The 19,399-nt window shown below is 32.6% G+C and overlaps 1 protein-coding gene across 1 annotated transcript; it reads left to right on the top strand.

Moving 5' to 3' along the window:
• The first annotated feature begins 8,071 nt into the window (after nt 1-8,071).
• Nucleotides 8,072-9,435, top strand: LOC105797533 (uncharacterized). Its single transcript, XM_012627492.1, has 4 exons — nt 8,072-8,208; nt 8,433-8,530; nt 8,630-8,944; nt 9,035-9,435. Exons 1-4 carry the CDS (start codon nt 8,072-8,074, stop codon nt 9,433-9,435), a joined length of 951 nt encoding a protein of 316 aa, XP_012482946.1.
• The last annotated feature ends 9,964 nt before the right edge of the window (nt 9,436-19,399 follow it).

Raw genomic sequence — 19,399 nt, 5'->3', positions numbered from 1 at the left:
CTTGTCGTAGGTAGGGTAGTTAAGTGTCGCCCCGTTCAACTTTTCACTAAAATATGCTATCGGACGACCATCTTGCATTAACACGGCTCCAATGCCTAGGCTAGAAGCATCGCACTCGATTTCAAAAGTCTTGTTGAAATCTGGCAACACAAGCAAAGGGGCGTTAATTAACAGATCTTTAAATGAATTAAAAGAACGCTCTTGTACTTAGGTATATTTAGTTTCATTTTAGGACATTTCATTTGTATTTTCATCATTTCATTAGAAGCTTGGATTATGTTTAAATATTAGGTACTTTTAATTACTTGTGGTAGGGTTGTGTTTGGTGGTTTGACATGTGCAGGTTGAGGAACGAGAAATAAATGAGTGAAAGTTTGTCAGGGAAAAAGGTTGGACATTTTGTCAGCACGAATGTCGTGGCAATTCCTAGAAGACCGAGTCAACACTCAATGCATACCGTTTCAAATTTCAATTGTACTGTATTCGAAAAAATCTACCCAAAAAAGAGGAGAAGATAATATTGGGATGTTTGTTTTTATCTAGAAAAATAAAAAATTTAAAAAGAGGAGAAGATAATCTTGGTTTGTTGAAAAAATAATTTTAAAAGAGGAGAAGATAAACATTGTTGTTAGATTTACCGTAGGAAAAAAATCTATAAAAACCCAAAGGAGGAAATCGTAAACTACGAACAAAAAGGAAGAGATCCTTAGGCAACAATAGAAGGTAGCGACTAAGTAGAGACGGAAAGAGTAAGACGAAAGCAGTCAGGCAACAATAGAAGGTAGCGACTAAGTAGAGACGGAAAGAGTAAGACGAAAGCAGTCCCTTTCAACCATCACAGGACACCTTTCTGCTAGAATGTGAATAAGACACGCAAAAGCTATCTTCCCGAAGTCTCCCGTATTTCTTACTTTTTTCTTCTTTGAATTGAATGATGAAAATGATGTTGGATGTTATTTTGGTTTTGAATTTTATATTCCAACCCATGAGCTAAATCTTATTAGGTAGGGATTATATGATGAAACTTCTATTTTCTTTAATGGTTGAAGCATAGATCCGAATCAATTTACTATTTCATTCAATTGTTTTACTTAGAAGTTGTATGCGTGCAATCCCTAGACATAGATGTATGTTCAGCATGTCCATCAACTAAGTCTAATTCAGAAAAGGTTGGATTAATTAGATCGATATTGAATGATATGAGCAAGTACTCGACTGATACTTGCAGTAGACTCTAGACATAATGATACGCCCCCGGTCTCGCTGATTAGTCCGAGTCGTATAGTTTCCCGATCGTTAAAACAAAGAAGAATCATTTGAGTTGAAATGAAGTCGGTTATTAGGCTAAATGTGGTTTTAGGGTGTCAAAGGATAGGCTTAAGAAGATGGCTAATCAAATGAATAAGGCTTGGTTGTAAAAGAAAAAGGAAACTCGATAATTGGAATTAAAACGGAAACTTAAGAACAAGAATGAACCAACACTTTGATTGAAGGTTGACCTGAAACTTATAGGTTCTAAAGTTGTTTATGAGAAAGGAGAGGGAAACCTTGACCCACTATCTAAAATAGATAGGAACCTTGGTATAATTTAGGTTGAACGCCACACGATTTCGTGATAAGTTCAGTTGAACAAAAACGGGTTGACGCCACTAACTAGTTAGATAAGTCAATAGAGTTTTTGGACGAAATTTAAGAGAAGAATTCTTTCAACAATTTGACAGCAATTTAAGGTTTCAAAAGTCCTTTACAAAGTGATTTCAGCCTGAATTTATAGGCTTTACATGGTAACCGAATAGGCAATCTTAGGAGCTAAGTAAATGGCTTGAAAAATTCTAGAATTTGGAGGAAGGTTCCTTGAAGCTTCCCTAGCATAGAAAATGTCATTAGCTACTCCCAAATGACTTAAGTGAGCTGCAAAAATGAGTGGCCTGATTGGAAACTGAAATGCAAACAATTTGGACAGCAGCTAGCTTAAATGAGCTTTAAATGTGCTGTTTGGTGCAGCCGAACATTCATAGGAGTAATTGAGCAGCTTAGGATAGCTCAATGGTCTTGTGGTGTGAAAAATAGAATAGAAATAGCCCCTTGTGAGTGAACAACTAGAACTGAATAGCCTTAGCATGTGAAACGGCTTCCAGCAATGTGAAAAGAATTTATTTAGCTGAATAGACATCTAGGATACTTCAATCATCAGCTCAATTTATTCTCCATCCATGCATGTGTGCCCTTTAGCTAGATGATCACCTTGTTTACACCAATAGTCAGCACACCACCTTTAAGTCTTTCATGCACCTAGGACGTTCAAGAGAAGTGTACCTGCAGCAAATACATTCAACAAATTAAATGCTATTTAGACACATTAATTTGGCAGCAAATAACACTAAAATCCTGCACATTAAATTCGACAGCCCTTAGAACATAATTAAAACATGTTTGAGTTTTGGACAACTTAATTATTTAACATAAATTCGGCTGGACTTTGGACATCATTAAAGCATGTAATAAAATTAGACAAATTAATAACATGCATTAAAATAAAACACATTTATCACAAAATTTAATATGCCCAGATTTTAGTAAATTAATTAATCTTAAGCTAATTAACTATTTAACTAATCAACAACTTAATCTATTTATTCCAGCGAATTCAACGAAAACTAAATGTGAGCTCCTCGAGCTAAATTTGAGCTAATTGAGCTTGAAGGAGGTTGCATGGGTTGCCTGGTTCGATGTTCTCCAGCTGTCCAGCCACGATATTGCACCAAATCCCATCTATGAGAGCCGAAACTCCTTTCTTGAATCTTTTCGCTCAAGCACGAGTTATAGGACCCGTTGGGAACCCCAAGGGTTCGCCGGCAGCCTTAGTTGGTTCCCTACCCACCTCCGCATCATCCCCTCCCCCTTCAAAACGACTTGTCCTCAAGTCGTCACCTACATCGTTAGGAGATAAGTCAAAAACATTGAAACTAGCACTCACGCTATATTCACCAGGAAGGTCAAGTTTATAAGAATTACCATTGATCCTTTCCAAAACTTGAAAAGGACCATCACCCCTCGGTAATAGTTTGGATTTTCGTTGGGCTGGGAACCTTTCTTTCCTCATGTGTACCCAAACCCAATCTTCAGGCTCAAAGATGATTCACTTTCGACCTTTATTGGCTTTTTACGCATATTGCCTAGTCCTTTCCTCTATGTTCTTTTGCACCTTTCGGTGTAAATGCTTCACGAACTCAGCCTTCCGTTTTGCTTCTGCATTCACAAATTGTTTGTTAGGCAATGGAATCAAATCTAGAGGTGTCAAAGGGTTAAATCCATAAAAAATTTCAAAGGGAGAATGTTGAGTTGCCGAATGAATAGAATGGTTGTAGGCAAACTCTATGTGCAGCAGACATTCCTCCCATGACTTAGGTTCTTCCGAACAATGGCTCGCAATAATGTCGATAAGACTCGATTCACCACGTCCGTTTGCCTGTCCGTTTGAGGGTGGCAAGTGGTCGAGAACAAGAGTCTAGTGCCTATCTTTCCCTACAGTGTTCTTCAGAAATGACTCAAGAATTTTGCATCTCGATCGGAAATGATAGTCTTCGGCACTCCATGCAAGCGCACCACGTCCCTAAAAAATAAATTGGCAACATGCTTGGTATCATCAGTTTTATTACATGCAGTAAAGTGTGCCTTTTTGGAAAACCGATCCACAACCACAAATATGGAATCTTTTCCATTTTTAGTTCTAGGAAGACCTAGAATGAAGTCCATTGATATGTCGATCCAAGGTCCTTCGGGAATAGGCAAATGAGTGTACAAACCATGTGGTTTGACCTTCGACTTCACCCTTTTGCAAGTGATACATCTGTCACAGACTCGCTCCACGTCTCTTTTCATTTTTGGCCAATAGAAGTGATCGCGCAATGTGATCAATGTCTTTGCAACTCCGAAATGGCCCATGAGGCCTCCACTATGCGCCTCATTCACCAAAACATTTCGTATAGAGCCTTGAGGAATATAGAGTTTTCCTTCTCGAAAAAGATAATCATTTTGACTTTCTCACACGATCCAATTTCACAAGCTTTGTACATTTCAACAAAGTCAGAATCATTTACATATAATTCTTTCAAATACGAAAACCCCATCAATTTGGATTCTAGTGAATTAAAAAAGGCATACCTTCTCGACAGCGCATCCACTACAACATTGTCTTTACATTGCTTGTATTCGATAACGTACGGGAAGGATTCCAGGAACTCTATCCACTTGGCATGTCGTTTATTTAACTTGTGTTGTCCCTTTAGATGTTTTAACGCTTCGTGGTCTGTATGGATAACGAATTCTTTGGGCCACAAATAATGCTGCCATGTTTCCAAGGCCCGAGTCAATGCATACATCTCCTTGTCGTAGGTAGGGTAGTTAAGTGTCGCCCCGTTCAACTTTTCACTAAAATATGCTATCAGACGACCATCTTGCATTAACACGGCTCCAATGCCTAGGCTAGAAGCATCGCACTCGATTTCAAAAGTCTTGTTGAAATCTGGCAACACAAGCAAAGAGGCGTTAATTAACAGATCTTTAAGTGAATTAAAAGAACGCTCTTGTACTTAGGTATATTTAGTTTCATTTTAGGACATTTCATTTCTATTTTCATCATTTCATTAGAAGCTTGGATTATGTTTAAATATTAGGTACTTTTAATTACTTGTGGTAGGGTTGTGTTTGGTGGTTTGACATGTGCAAGTTGAGGAACGAGAAATAAATGAGTGAAAGTTTGTCAGGGAAAAAGGTTGGACATTTTGTCAGCACGAATGCCGTGGCAATCCCTAGAAGACCGAGTCAACACTCAATGCTTACCAGTTTCAGCCCAATTGTACTTGTACCAGAAAAATCTACCCAAAAAAGAGGAGAAGATAATATTGGGATGTTTGTTTTTATCTAGAAAAATAAAAAATTTAAAAAGAGGAGAAGATAATCTTGGTTTGTTGAAAAAATAATTTTAAAAGAGGAGAAGATAAACATGTGTTGTTAGATTTATCGTAGGAAAAAAATCTATAAAAACCCAAAGGAGGAAATCGTAAACTACGAACAAAAAGGAAGAGATCCTTAGGCAACAATAGAGGGTAGCGTCTAAGTAGAGACGGAAAGAGTAAGACGAAAGCAGTCTCTTTCAACCATCACAGGACACCTTTCTGCTAGAATGTGAATAAGACACGCAAAAGCTATCTTCCCGAAGTCTCACGTATTTCTTACTTTTTTCTTCTTTGAATTGAATGATGAAAATGATGTTGGATGTTAATTTGGTTTTGAATTTTATATGCCAACCCATGAGCTAAATCTTATTAGGTAGGGATTATATGATGAAACTTCTATTTTCTTTAATGGTTGAAGCATAGATCCGAATCAATTTACTATTTCATTCAATTGTTTTACTTAGAACTTGTATGCGTGCAATCCCTAGACATAGATGTATGTTCAGCATGTCCATCAACTAAGTCTAATTCTAAAAAGGTTGGATTAATTAGATCGATATTGAATGATATGAGCAAGTACTCGACTGATACTTGCAGTAGACTCTAGACATAATGATACGCCCCCGGTCTCGCTGATTAGTCCGAGTCGTATAGTTGCCCGATCGTTAAAACAAAGAAGAATCATTTGAGTTGAAATGAAGTCGGTTATTAGGCTAAATGTGGTTTTAAGGTGTCAAAGGATAGGCTTAAGAAGATAGCTAATCAAATGAATAAGGCTTGGTTGTAAAAGAAAAAGGAAACTCGATAATTGGAATTAAAACGAAAACTTAAGAACAAGAATGAACCAACACTTTGATTGAAGGTTGACCTGAAACTTATAGGTTCTAAAGTTGGTTATAAGAAAGGATAGGGAAACCTCGACCCACTATCTAAAATAGATAGGAACCTTGGTATAATTTAGGTTGAACGCCACACGATTTCGTGATAAGTTGGGTTGAACAAAAACGGGTTGACGCCACTAACTAGTTAGATAAGTCAACAGAGTTTTTGGACGAAATTTAAGAGAAGAATTCTTTCAACAATTTGACAGCAATTCATTAAGGTTTCAAAAGTCCTTTACAAAGTGATTTCAGCCTGAATTTATAGGCTTTACATGGTAACCGAATAGGCAATCTTAGGAGCTAAGTAAATGGCTTGAAAAATTCTAGAATTTGGAGGAAGGTTCCTTGAAGCTTCCCTAGCATAGAAAATGTCATTAGCTGCTCCCAAATGACTTAAGTGAGCTGGAAAATGAGTGGCCTGATTGAAACCTAAATGCAAACAATTTGGACAAAGAACTAGCTTAAATGAGCTTTAAATGTGCTGTTTGGTGCAGCCGAACATTCATAGGAGTAATTGAGCAGCTTAGGATAGCTCAATGGTCTTGTGGTGTGAAAACTAGAATAGAAATATCCCCTTGTGTGTGAACAACTAGAACCGAATAGCCTTAGCATGTGAAGGGGATTCCAGCAATGTGAAAAGAATTTATTTAGCTGAATAGACATCTAGGATACTTCAATCATCAGCTCAACTTATTCTCCATCCATGCATGTCTGCCCTTTAGCTGAATGGTCACCTTGTTTACACCAATAGTCAGCACACCATCTTTCAGTTTTTCATGCACCTAGGACGTCCAAGAGAAGTGTACCTGCAGTAAATACATTCAACAAATTAAATACAATTTAGACACATTAATTTGGCAACAAATAACACTAAAATCCTGTACATTAAATTCAGTAGCCCTTAGAACATAATTAAAACATGTTTGTGTTTTGGGAAACTTAATTATTTAACATAAATTCGTCTGGACTTTGGACATCATTAAAGCATGTAATAAAATTAGACACATTAATAACATGCATTAAAATAAAACACATTTATCACAAAATTTAATATGTCCAGATTTTAGTAAATTAATTAATTTTAAGCTAATTAACTATTTAACTAATCAACAACTTAATCTATTTATTCCAGCGAATTCAACGAAAACTAAAGGTGAGCTCCTCGAGCTAAATTTGAGCTAATTGAGCTTGAAGGAGGTTGCATGGGTTGCCTGGTTCGATGTTCTCAAGCTGTCCAGCCACGATATTGCACTAAATCCCATCTATGAGAGCCGAAACTCCTTTCTTGAATCTTTTCGCTCAAGCACGAGTTATAGGACCTGTTGGGAACCCCAAGGGTTCGTCGGCAGCCTTAGTTGGTTTCCTAGCCACGGCCATATCACATAAAGTGGCGTTCATACAGAAGGAAAACAATACATGGTACCATATTAAGGCCTATAGACACGGGCAACGTAACTTGAGGTTTTTACTTTCAAAAAAAGCAGATTATTTTATAACTCATTTGAGCAGTAAACTGAGTATGATTTTGCTGAGGCATTATTAGCAGTGAGGGTAGATTTTTAGTAATCCTGACCTTCCAAATCAACATCGTATATCATTTATTCTATTCCATAGTATCTTTGCCACATCATTATTAGTTATTTATTCATTTAGATAATATTCTCGTAGTAATTCTCATAATTTCCATTGCATTTCTACTCTTGTTTTGCCATAGCATTTCCAAGTATTTATTAATGCCACATATTGCATACATCACTATTCCTTTAATTGCCACTGTATACTTACCTTCTTTTTTTTTGCCATAGCATTAATAACACTATTATAACAATTTGACCACTTTTATGCCTCAATTTGATCTTCGTGGGAATGATACTCACTCATCACTTTATTACTTGATTCGACGTGTATACTTGCACAAATCGCATATCATTTTACACGCGACACTTGTATTTCAAGGTTGTGTCTTTAGGGAATGCGATGAACTATAAGGTTCAAGAAATCGAGGTAACTTTCTTGAACTAATAAAACTTCTAGCTTCTTATAATGAAGATGTGGGGGCAATTGTCTTAGAAAATGCCTTTCAAAATGCACAATATGTCAGTACAACTATTCAAAAGGTCATTCTTTCTATTTTGACGAGTAAAATCCAACGATTCATTCAGGAAGAGATTAGAGATTCAAAGGTTTGCATTATAGTGGATGAAGCTTGTGATGAGTCAAAGAAAGAACAAAATGGCAATTGTATTGCAATTTGTTGATAAAGAAGGTTTTATACATGAACGATTCTTTGATTTGGTTCATGTGAAGGATACCACATCATTAGCTTTGAAGAAGGCAATCTGTGAAGTTTTTTACGTCATTGTCCTAATGTAGATGATATTCATGGTCAAGGATATGATGGTGCAACTAATATGTGTGGCGAATGAAACGACTTGCAAGTGTTATTTGCTAAAAAGTGCTAAGTTGCATACTATGTTCACTGCCTCGTTTATCATCTCCAATTAACTCCAGTAGCTGCATCCAAAGAGGTTATTCCTATTTGTCAATTTTTTTCATACTTGACTGGTATAATCAATTTGGTTGCTTCTTCAAGCAAGAGACATGATCAATTAAGAGACATTGAGGCATCTCATATCGCGGAATTGATTGACAATGGTGAGCTTGAAACTGGCAAAGGGAAAAATCAAGTCGGTACTCTCCAATGTCCAGGCGATACCCGATAGGGATCTCATTTAGCTTCTCTCAATAGCTTGATAAGGATGTTCAATTCTGTCTGTGTTGTATTACAAGATATCATCAAGTTCAGAAACCTTACTCAAAGGAGTGAAGCTGATGAAATATATAATGCAATGACATCCGTTGATTTTGTTTTCACCTTGCATTTCCTAATTGAGATGCTTGGAATCATTGATGATCTCTGTCTAGCATTGCAGTATAAATCGCAGGATATACTAAACACGATTCAACTAGTGTCATCAACTAAAATGCTTCTCCAGAAATTAAGAGAACATGGGTGGTATCCTTTGTTTGAGAAAGTGAAGTTATTTTGTAAAGGCCATGAGATAGAAGTCTCTAATTTAAGTGCTCTATACAAAGCTGAACAAGGTTGGTCTCGCATCTAGAGAGATAACCTCACAATTGAGCATCGCTATCGGTTTGATATATTCATTACTAGTATCGGTTCATTGCTAATAGAAATGAATAATCACTTTAATGATGAGGTAATGGAGTTACTTGTTCTTAGCTATGTTTTTGATCCACACGATAATTACAAAGCTTTTTGGGTAGAAGATATCTACAAGCTTATGAATGATTTTTATCCGGACGATTTTATGAAACAAGAAAAGCTACACATGAAGATTCAATTGGAGCATTTTCGACTTGATGCTCAACAAAGCACAGAGTTGCAAAAAGCTTCTACAGTTGTCGAGTTGTGTCAAGTGCTACCTAAGACAAATAAGTTAAGTATTTATCCTCTTCTTGATAGAATTATTTGTCTTGTGCTAACCTCTTCCTGTGTCTATTGCAACAACCAAACGAGCATATTCAGCCATGAAAATTGTGAAGACAAGGCTTCGCAACAGAATGAAGGATAATTTGGTGGCATACATCAAAAAATAGATAGCTCGAGAATTTTCAACAGATTCTATAGTTGGTGAGTTCAATCTTATGAAAAAGCGGAAGGTGCAATTTAGGATGCCTAGTATTGAGAAATGGACTAAGCTCAAGTTTTTTTAATTTAACTTTTGAAATTATAATGACATTTATGAAATTTTTAGTATAGTATTAGTTTTTTTTTTTTTTTTGCATATTGGAAAGAAATATTTAAATTGATATAGTGTTATTTTTTTCTTTAGGTGCCCGAAAATAGGGGAGAGAGGATAGGCATCGACCTTGGACTCATTAGTTAATTTGTATAATTCCAATTTTAGTTTCATTTATTTTATAAAATCTTAAAAATTAAAATTTCTTACCTTCTCCAAACAATTAAAGCTTTATTTTAGCAGGAAGTAAGGCTTCATCTCGAAAAGAAAAGAAGAGAGACCGACAGTCAACTCCACGTGCCTCCTAACTATAATGACGAAGCATGGGTTGAAAAGGTTGAAGAGATATTAATAGCAAGCAAACAACAATCATATTTTGTTGGGTTTAATTTTCAAAGGAGAATTTTCTTTATGAAACCCACAAAGTAGACATTTCTAAGTTAACAAGGACATGGGTCACATTAATTTCTCTTTGTCTTTCTTTCCAAATAGAGTATTTTATTATTTTTCCTTATCGCCACAAATAAGTTGTACTCAACAAAATATCATAAAACGTGCAATATTATATATTTATAAATTATAAAAATAAAGTCCATTCTCTTAAAACAGAATTATTTTTATTAAAATCAATTTTAAATCTTAATATTTATATTTAGACGGTCTGACATTTTAAAGCCTTTAAGCTTGGAAAATAATATGTACCATAAATGAGTCTAATAGTAATTAAAATTAATATTACAAAAGAAAATAATTTAATAAATGTACTTTAAATTCTAATAGTTATTAGAATTAGATCTCTACTTCTTTTATACTTCTTATGCCTATAAATAGAGACTCTGATGAAGCATTGTAATTATCCCTTTAATTAATAAAGTACATTCTTTATTGCTTTCTTTTTTCTCTCCATCTTTCTTTATTTTATAACACGTTATTAGCACAATGATTCTCTATTTTAAAAAAATCTTTTGAAGTCGTCCCACAAATCAATCCTCATGATGTTGAAAGATTCAATCTCAGAATGGATACTCATGATAATAGTCAAAGTGATGACGATGATGTTAAAGATCTTCAGGTATATTTTACTATGTTTTATTTATTATATCATATTTATTATAATTAGGGAATAATCATGACAACATGAATGGATAGATTTTGATTTAAAATCCATGTATGTTTACGATGATGATTATGAAATAAAAAATCTATAGAGGCGTTTAGAAGTCTGTCCTACCAGATTTGTTGCTTTCCCCGGAGTGAATGTAAACATAAAGAAAATAAAAGATATACTCTTGGACCACTAAAAGTGGGAACATAGTAATAAATAAGAGAGTAATAAGAGTTCTCAAGATAACTCTTCAAAGGGTAAAGATGACTTTAGGGGTGAGCAAAACTCGATTCGACTCGAAAAAATTGAAAAAACTTCGAATTTCGAGTTAAACGAATCGAGTTATTCGAATTAATCGAGTTATTTGAATCAACTCGAATTTTTTTTCAAATTTCGAATTCGAATCGAATTGAGTTTTCGAATTCGAATAACTCGAATAATTCGAATATCAAACTATAATATTTTACATTTTTACCCCAAACTCCCAAACCTTTCTACTTTTCCCTCAAAACTTTTACTTCTTCCCACTTTCCCCCCAAAACTTTTACTCCCCTCCCCTCCCAACCCCGCAATCTACCCAAAATCCATTTTCCACTAAAATTTTACTTTCCCATTTACTTTTTCTCAAAATTTTACTCCCAAAAACCCTCAAAACATTTTATTTTCTCCCAAAATTTTTACTCCCTCCCACTTTTCCCCTAAAACTTTTATTCCCTTCCCATCTCACCTCCCATCTATCCCAAACCCTCCCCCCTCCAATTTTTTTTTTAATATTTTCCCTCCAAAATTTTACTCCCCCTATTTACTTTCTCTTAAACTTTTATTCCCCAAAACTTTTTATTTTTCCCCTAAACTTTTACTTCTCACCCTTTACTCTCAAATAAAAAATCAAAATTATCCAAAAAAAATCACTAAACATAAATAATAATAATTTTATTTATATCTACTATTTATATTATTAAATTAAATTTCACATTTTATATTATTTATATTATTGAATTGTTTAGTCATATTGAATATTTATATTAAAATTGAATTATTAATTATGCCATAAAAATTGTGTTAAAATTTTATATTGGTATCAATTTCACATTTTATTTTTAAAATAACTTTTATTAAAAATCATATTTTATATTTAATATATTTTTAATTCCAAAATATATAGTGATCGAATCAAGATAATTGAAACAACTAAGCAAGCAAAGAAGCTAACCAATATATAAAAAATTAATAAATAAATTATGAGGTGATGAAAGTTAATAAAAAATTTGATTAAGGTGGACAAATTTTATTACGATGGGTGACAGTGGTTACAAGGACCCAAAATTATTTTTTAAAATTTAACTCGAACAAATATATTCGATTCGATTCGATTCGAATTCCATCTCACTCGACTCGATTCGAGAAAACTTCAAATAAAGTTAGGATGATAAAATGAGATTAGAAAACTCAATTAACTCAAAAATTTTCGATTCGTTTCGATCGAATGCTCACCCCTAGATAACTTATGCTATCAATGTGATATGAAATATTATTGGCCACATATGTGGCGTATGCCCAAATATTTTGCTTTTGTTAATATTCTTTAAGGAATGATATGACAATGTAGTAATGAATTCTATCATTATAAATAGAAAATATTTATCTTATTTGGTACTGAAACAAATGATATTATTCCAATATTTGATACTACAAAATTAGTTGAAAGCTCCGAATAGCTAATATATTAATATCTAAAAAGCACAAAATTTGTTATTCCTCAAGCAAATATTGCATATAATTATTTGGAAATTATATTTATTGACTTAGTGGCATTATAGACTTCACATTGATTTGGACATTTCAGTAGTAAATGTCATTATAGTGCTTATATGTGGATACAAATTAAAAGAAATATTAAAATTATCAATTTGTTACAATTTAGTACAATTGAAACACATGTTAAAGTAAACCAAAAGTTTACTAATACAAATGCATTTACTACTTGGCGTGATTAGTTAGACCATCCTGGTTCATATATGATGCGAAAATTAATTGACAATTCATATGGACATTCATTAAAGAGCTAGAAGATTCGTTAATTTAAAGAATTCTCATTTGTTGCTTGTTCTCAATGAAAATTGATTCTTAGAAACTCAGTAGTTAAACTTGAGATTTAATGTCTTCCATTTCTTAAAAGAATATGGGCCTATTTATCCACCATGTGGATGGTTTTGATATTATATGATTTGGTAGATGTGTCTACAAAATAATCACATGCATTATCAACTTGCAACCTATCGTTTACTAGATTGTTTGTTTAAATGATTAATTTCAGATTATGCAATTAAAACAATTCATCTTGCTAATGTTGGTGAGTTTACATCCCAAGTTTTCAATGATTATTGCATGTCAATTGGGATAAAAGTTGAACATCTTGTAGCTCATGTTCACACACAAAATGATTTAGCTGAATTGTTTATCAAATGCCTCCAACTAATAGCTAAATCATTACTTATCTGAACAAAACTTTCTATTTTAGCATGAGATTGTATTGATTTACATGTTGTATGCATCAAGCCAATAAATTATAAATACTCCCCATTACAATTGATTTTTGGTCAAGAGCCAAATATTTCTCATCTTACAATTTTTAGATGTGTGGTATATGTTCCAACTGCTCCACCACAACGTAAAAAAATGGGTCATAATAAGAGATTGAGAATGTATATTTATATGAGTCTCCTTATAATATTTTTGAGCTATTAATTTGATATTTAGTTATGACATGAGTTGTTAGTTTTCTCAACATTAGAGGGAGAGAATAAAAAGCTAAATTAATAAAGTACTTGAAATGAATTATCAATGTCTAAGATCCTCAAACAAACCAATGTGAACCAGAAGCTCAACAGATAATTTATTTTACAAATCAACTGCCAGATTTATTAAGTCTCACATACCAGCTAAAAATGCTCCAATACTAATTGATGTCGTAATAGAGCAAACTGTTAATGCAAAAGAAAGTAATCCATGCATGAAGCATGGAAGACCGATCGCTTCCAAAGATAAAAAATCCTTGTAAAGAAAAGGAGCAAACATTAAATATGGTCATATAGTGGAGGCAGGGGGTCCTGAAGAGACCCATGACATAACTAATTATAAAACTCAAGAAGAGATTCAGGTACCTAAAAGTGAAAATGGAAATGATGAAAATAAAGAGATCTCGATAAGTTATGTCAATATGAGAAAAAGATGGAACAAAAAAATGTAGTTGTCGAGAACAATTTTGCTTATAATGCTGCTATTGAAATAACAAAAGAAAATGAAGATCATAGGTCTAAATCTACTAAGGAATGTAAAAAAATAGAAAACATTGGCCAAAATGGAAAGATGCATTTCAAGCATAATTGAATTCACTTTCTAAACATGAAGTTTTTGGACCTATAGTCCAAACACCTAAAGGTGTAAAGCCGGTAGGATATAAATGGGTATTTGTGTGAGAACAAAATGAAATTGATAAAGTCGTAAGATATAAAGCTCGACTTGTAGCATAAGGATTTTCACAAAGGCCCGGCATTGATTATGAAGAGACATATTCTCCTATGGTGGATGTAATCACGTTTAGATATATTATTAGTCTAGCAGTACGTGAAAAATAGTACATGCATCAAATGGATGTTGTTACATCCTATTCTAATTGATGTTGTTACATTCTATTTATATGGTACACTTGATAGTGAATTTTTATGAAAATCCTTTAAGGATTTAAAATCCCAGAAGGATATAGAGTTTCTTGAGAAAATTGCTCAATCAGATTAAAGAAAAGTTCATATACATTAAAAAATCTAGACGTATGTTGTACAATCGTCTTAGTGAGTACTTGTTAAAATAAGGTTACAAAACGATCCAATTTATCCATGTGTCTTTATAAAAGGTTTGGATCAGATTTTGTGATAATTTTGTTTATATTGATGATCTAAATATTATTGGAACTCTGAAGAGCTTCAAAATACAATAAATTGTTTAAAGGAAGAATTTGAAATGAAAGATCTTGGAAAAATAAAGTTTTATATTGGCTTACAAATCGAGCATTTAAAAGATGAAATCATTAATCAACTTATTTGGAAAAGATATTATAGAAATTTTACATGGATAAAACAACCAATTAAGTACTCCGATGGTTGTACAACCGTTGATGTGAATAAAAATCAGTTTTGTCCTTACGAGAATGATGAAGAGTTTCTTGGTCCTGATGTATCATATCTAAGTGCCATAGGGGCATTGATATATCTTGCAAACAACACAAGACCTGATATAGCTTTCGCTGTGAACTTGTTAGCAAGATTTAATTCTTCTCCAACATGTAGTCATTGGAATGGAATTAAACATATATTTAGATATTTTAGAGGGACTATTGATATAAGGTTATTTTATTCAAATGATTCAAAATCCCTATTTTTTGGCTATGATGATGTTGGATACTTATCAAATCCACATAAAGGTCGATCCAAAATAGGATATTTATTTACATGTGGGGGTACTACCATATCATGGCGTTCGACAAAGTAAACATTAACTGCTACTTCTTCAAATCATGCAAAAATAATTGCAATGCATGAGGCAGGTTGAGAGTGTTTTTTGCTAAGATTATTGACCCAACATATCCAGAAGATATGTAATTTGCCTTTATAGAAAAAGATGTCAACGCAACATGTATAGTTCAATTGAAGGGTAGTTACATCAAAGGTGATAGAATGAAACATATTTCGCCTTAATAAGATATTCATAACACTCCCCCTTGGATGTCCATTGGTAGATAATGTGCCTCGTTAAAACATTATTAGGAAAAATACTCTAGGATAAAAACCTAATGAAGGAAATAGAGTATACAATCTTCTATTACAAGTTGCCTCATTAAAAACTTTTACCAGAAAAAACCAATGGGACAAAACCTTGGTTAAAGGAAAAGAGTACAACTTGTTTTAGACTCCCCCTAATGGCAACATTACATTACATCTTTGAGTTAACACATTCCAATCTTGTGTGGTAGTTTTTCAAATGTTGAAGTTGACAATGCCTTAGTAAAAAGATATGCTAAAATATCATTAGAACAAATTTGTTGAACATTTATATCACGTATTTTCTCAAGATCATAGGTGAAGAATCATGATCAAGATAAAGTTTTGATGTACTTTAAATTCTAATAGTTATTAGAATTAGATCTCTACTTCTTTTATACTTCTTATGCCTATAAATAGAGACTCTAATGAAGCATTGTAATCATCCCTTTAATTAATAAAGTACATTCTCTATTGCTTTCATATTTTCTTTGTTATTTATTCTCTCCATCTTTCTTTATTTTATAACAATATAGACCTTTTAGTATTTAAATTTTATCGTTGAATGAGTAGTTTCACTCAATAAAGTCACGCCACATTTTAATACATCAACCAAATCTTTAGTGATTAATAAAATAATTTAAAATATCTTGGTTAACAATTTTTTCCTATACTCCTTTATGAGAAATAAAAATATAAATAAATAGATTATATGTTGATACTAAATCATTACTAAAATAAAGATCAAAAGCTTTTGTCATCAAAAGTTATATTTTTTATAGTTATTTGATAACCTAATATGTGTTCGAGAGTTTATTAGTTGTTTAATCTTTTATTTTAATTTTTAAGATGTCTCGTATTAAATATATCTTAAATTTTTTATAGAATTTGTTGAAGTACAAAAGAAAAAGGAAGTTGAAGATGTTGATTCACACAATGGTAAAATATTAAGAACTTCAAGGAGGAGGAGAAAAAGAATGTATAAGGCATAAAGGTGGGGAGTTGGAGAGAAAGAAGAATATCTCCCCTAAGGTCAAGGATGAGTATTCATAAGAGAAGGTAACTTTCCATTCCATTGATTTTAGGTCTTAACACAATCTTTTATATAGGTGATGATTCGATTCGCATAAATTAAGTAGAATCTTATCTGTAATCCATCCAAAGAATAGTCCAACACTTGTTTCTCATAAAGTAATATCTAATAACGATGTTGTGGTTAGAGAAATAGTAATTGAAAAAAATGAGGATGAGGAGACCTACTTGGACATAACATTTTTTTTTCTTTTTAGTACAAAGTAAGAAAGGTTCTTTTTAGTACAAAGTAAGAAAGGTTAAGGTCATGTAAAGTTAATAAATGCCTTTGAAGCACATCTTACCCTGATTTCCCAAAATAGATGGTTATTATCCGTTGGCTCATCCTGCATACTGAAAAGATTAGTACATTATAATAAAAATACATAAATCATTATACCACCTAATTCTTCTAGGAACAGTTTCTAAACTATTGTTAGTTAAAAACTGTTTGACTGCCTGATTATCAGTTCTTATAATGAACTTTTCAGGTGCTAAATAAATGAGGAAAGTTTTTATCCCTTTTTTAATAGCTAGCAATTCTTTTTCATAAATAATATAATTAACCTCATTAGGTTTAAATTTTCCTAAGCTATATCCACATATTAGTTCTTCGTTATTATTAGTTTGTTTTGGCTTTGAAATACATCCCTAATAATATTGTGATGCATCGTTTCTAAAATTAGTTTATCTCCTTTAGGTAAATAAACCTTTGGATTATAAGTAATTTCTATTTTATATTTTTACAACTTCTTCGTCTGTTTAGTCCAACAAAAACAAATATTCTTTTTAATTTATCATATAATCCTCCTATTTTTTCAGCTAATTTTGGAAAAAGGTTCTTCCATAATTAACTATTCCTAAAAATTGTGAAAGATGTTTTTATCTTCTATTTTTTCAGGAAATTCTTTTATTTTTACAATAATATGATCTTGGAGTTTAAGACCATGAGCTGATAATTTTAATCCTAAAAATTCAATTTCTGTTTTCTCAAGCTCTATTTTTTTCTAGATTAAGACAAAAAGTCTTAATCAAGTCTTAATCATCATTAAAACAATGATGATGTAAGAGATGACATAAAGCAGCTGTGACACAAGCAGTGACAACAGCGGTCATAAATGCATGCATGACACATGGAAGTAACCATAGCCATGCAAAAAGATGGAGACGTGGAAGCAACCACATCCACAAAGAAGCCGAGTCCTTATCAGAAACACTGTACGGGATTCAAAAGATAATATTATTGGGGATGTATTCTGAAAGCCAAAACAGCTAATAATAATGAAGAACTAATATGTGGATATAGCTCAGGAAAATTTAAACCTAATGAGGTTAATTATATTATGTGTCTTATCGAATGGTAAACCAACCACTTGGAACAAATATTTTAAATTACCCTATGGTAAATAAACCAATGGGAAATACTTTTTCATTGACCCCAAACACGGTGAGTCAATTAAATTGGTCCCAAAATCCGAATTCAGTATCACAAACAAGTTATGCTGAAGTCATTAAGGGAGCTGAAAATTTGTTGAATCAACAACAAATTCAAGATTTCAAAGATCTTTCAAAAATTAAAGATTTTTATAATCCTGGTTTATCACCAGAATTTTATGATTTTATAAATGAGATATGGAAAACCCATATTTCAAACCAAAGAGCTAATTTCCGAAGAGCTACACTCGGTTTGCTCCATAATGTTTGTCTCGGGTACCTAAGATCGGCCTGTTATCCTAACGTCTTCATACAACGCCTAACGTCCTCCCTGGACTCAACGGCAACAAGAAGACAGATAAACAGATATAGGTTTTGAAACAAACAACTGTGAAACAAATAGAAATGCAAATCAAAGATAAAAACTTACATTAAAATATGATGATAGTAGTAGTTCAAGTAATTCTGAAAAAACAGAATTATATAAGAAACAATCTGATGAAGAAAAAACTTCAACAGATCAGGATGAAGATATAAAAGTCTCAAGTTATAATTCCGATGAAGAAACCACTTCATCTGAAGATGAAAATATAGATGTTCCAGAACCTATGGATACTGAACCACCAGATCCATATAGGAGAAGAAAAATAAAATCAGTAAATCAAACAGATGATTATTTTATTAATAATTTAAATAAAGTTCAATGTATAATCAGTATGTTAAATAGTAATATAAAAATCTAACTATTGATAAGAAAAACTCTAAAAATATAAGAAATTATACTAATAAAAATTCACTAGGATGGTTCCCATATTTCAAATCAAAGAGCTAATTTCTGAAGAGCTCTTACCAGATTTTCATCATTCTTAGTTGAAAAAACAACTAAAAAAGATGAAGCAGAAAATTTCTTATTAAAATCTATTTTATATAGAGAATGGGAATATTTAGCTTTAGCCATTAAATCAAGACCGGCTTGGATTTGATAATAGCTTAAATTATCTTGACACTTGTCAATTGTTTTTGCCAAGTAATCTTTGTCTTCATCTACAGCAGATAGTCGGGGGCTTCCGAGCATTCTGTGGATTTTCCATAATTGATTCTGATAGTAACGATGAATATATATTTATGTTTAATATAGGAAGCAGTTCTAATAATCAATTAGAAGAAATTCAAACTTCAACAATTGATAAGAAGTCAAAAGTTGGAATAAATATTAAAGTTACATTTCAATTTAGAAAATATAAAAAATATTCTCTAAATGCTTTGATTGATACTGGAGCTACTATCTGTAGTTGCAGAGAAAATGCGATTCTCAGAGAAAATGGGAATTGATTAAAAACCTATAAAAATAATAGGTATAGATGGTAGC

Source organism: Gossypium raimondii, chromosome 9 (assembly GCF_025698545.1).
Source record: "Gossypium raimondii isolate GPD5lz chromosome 9, ASM2569854v1, whole genome shotgun sequence".
NCBI classification, from domain to species: domain Eukaryota; kingdom Viridiplantae; phylum Streptophyta; class Magnoliopsida; order Malvales; family Malvaceae; genus Gossypium; species Gossypium raimondii.
This window is presented reverse-complemented; position numbering and strand designations above follow the sequence as displayed.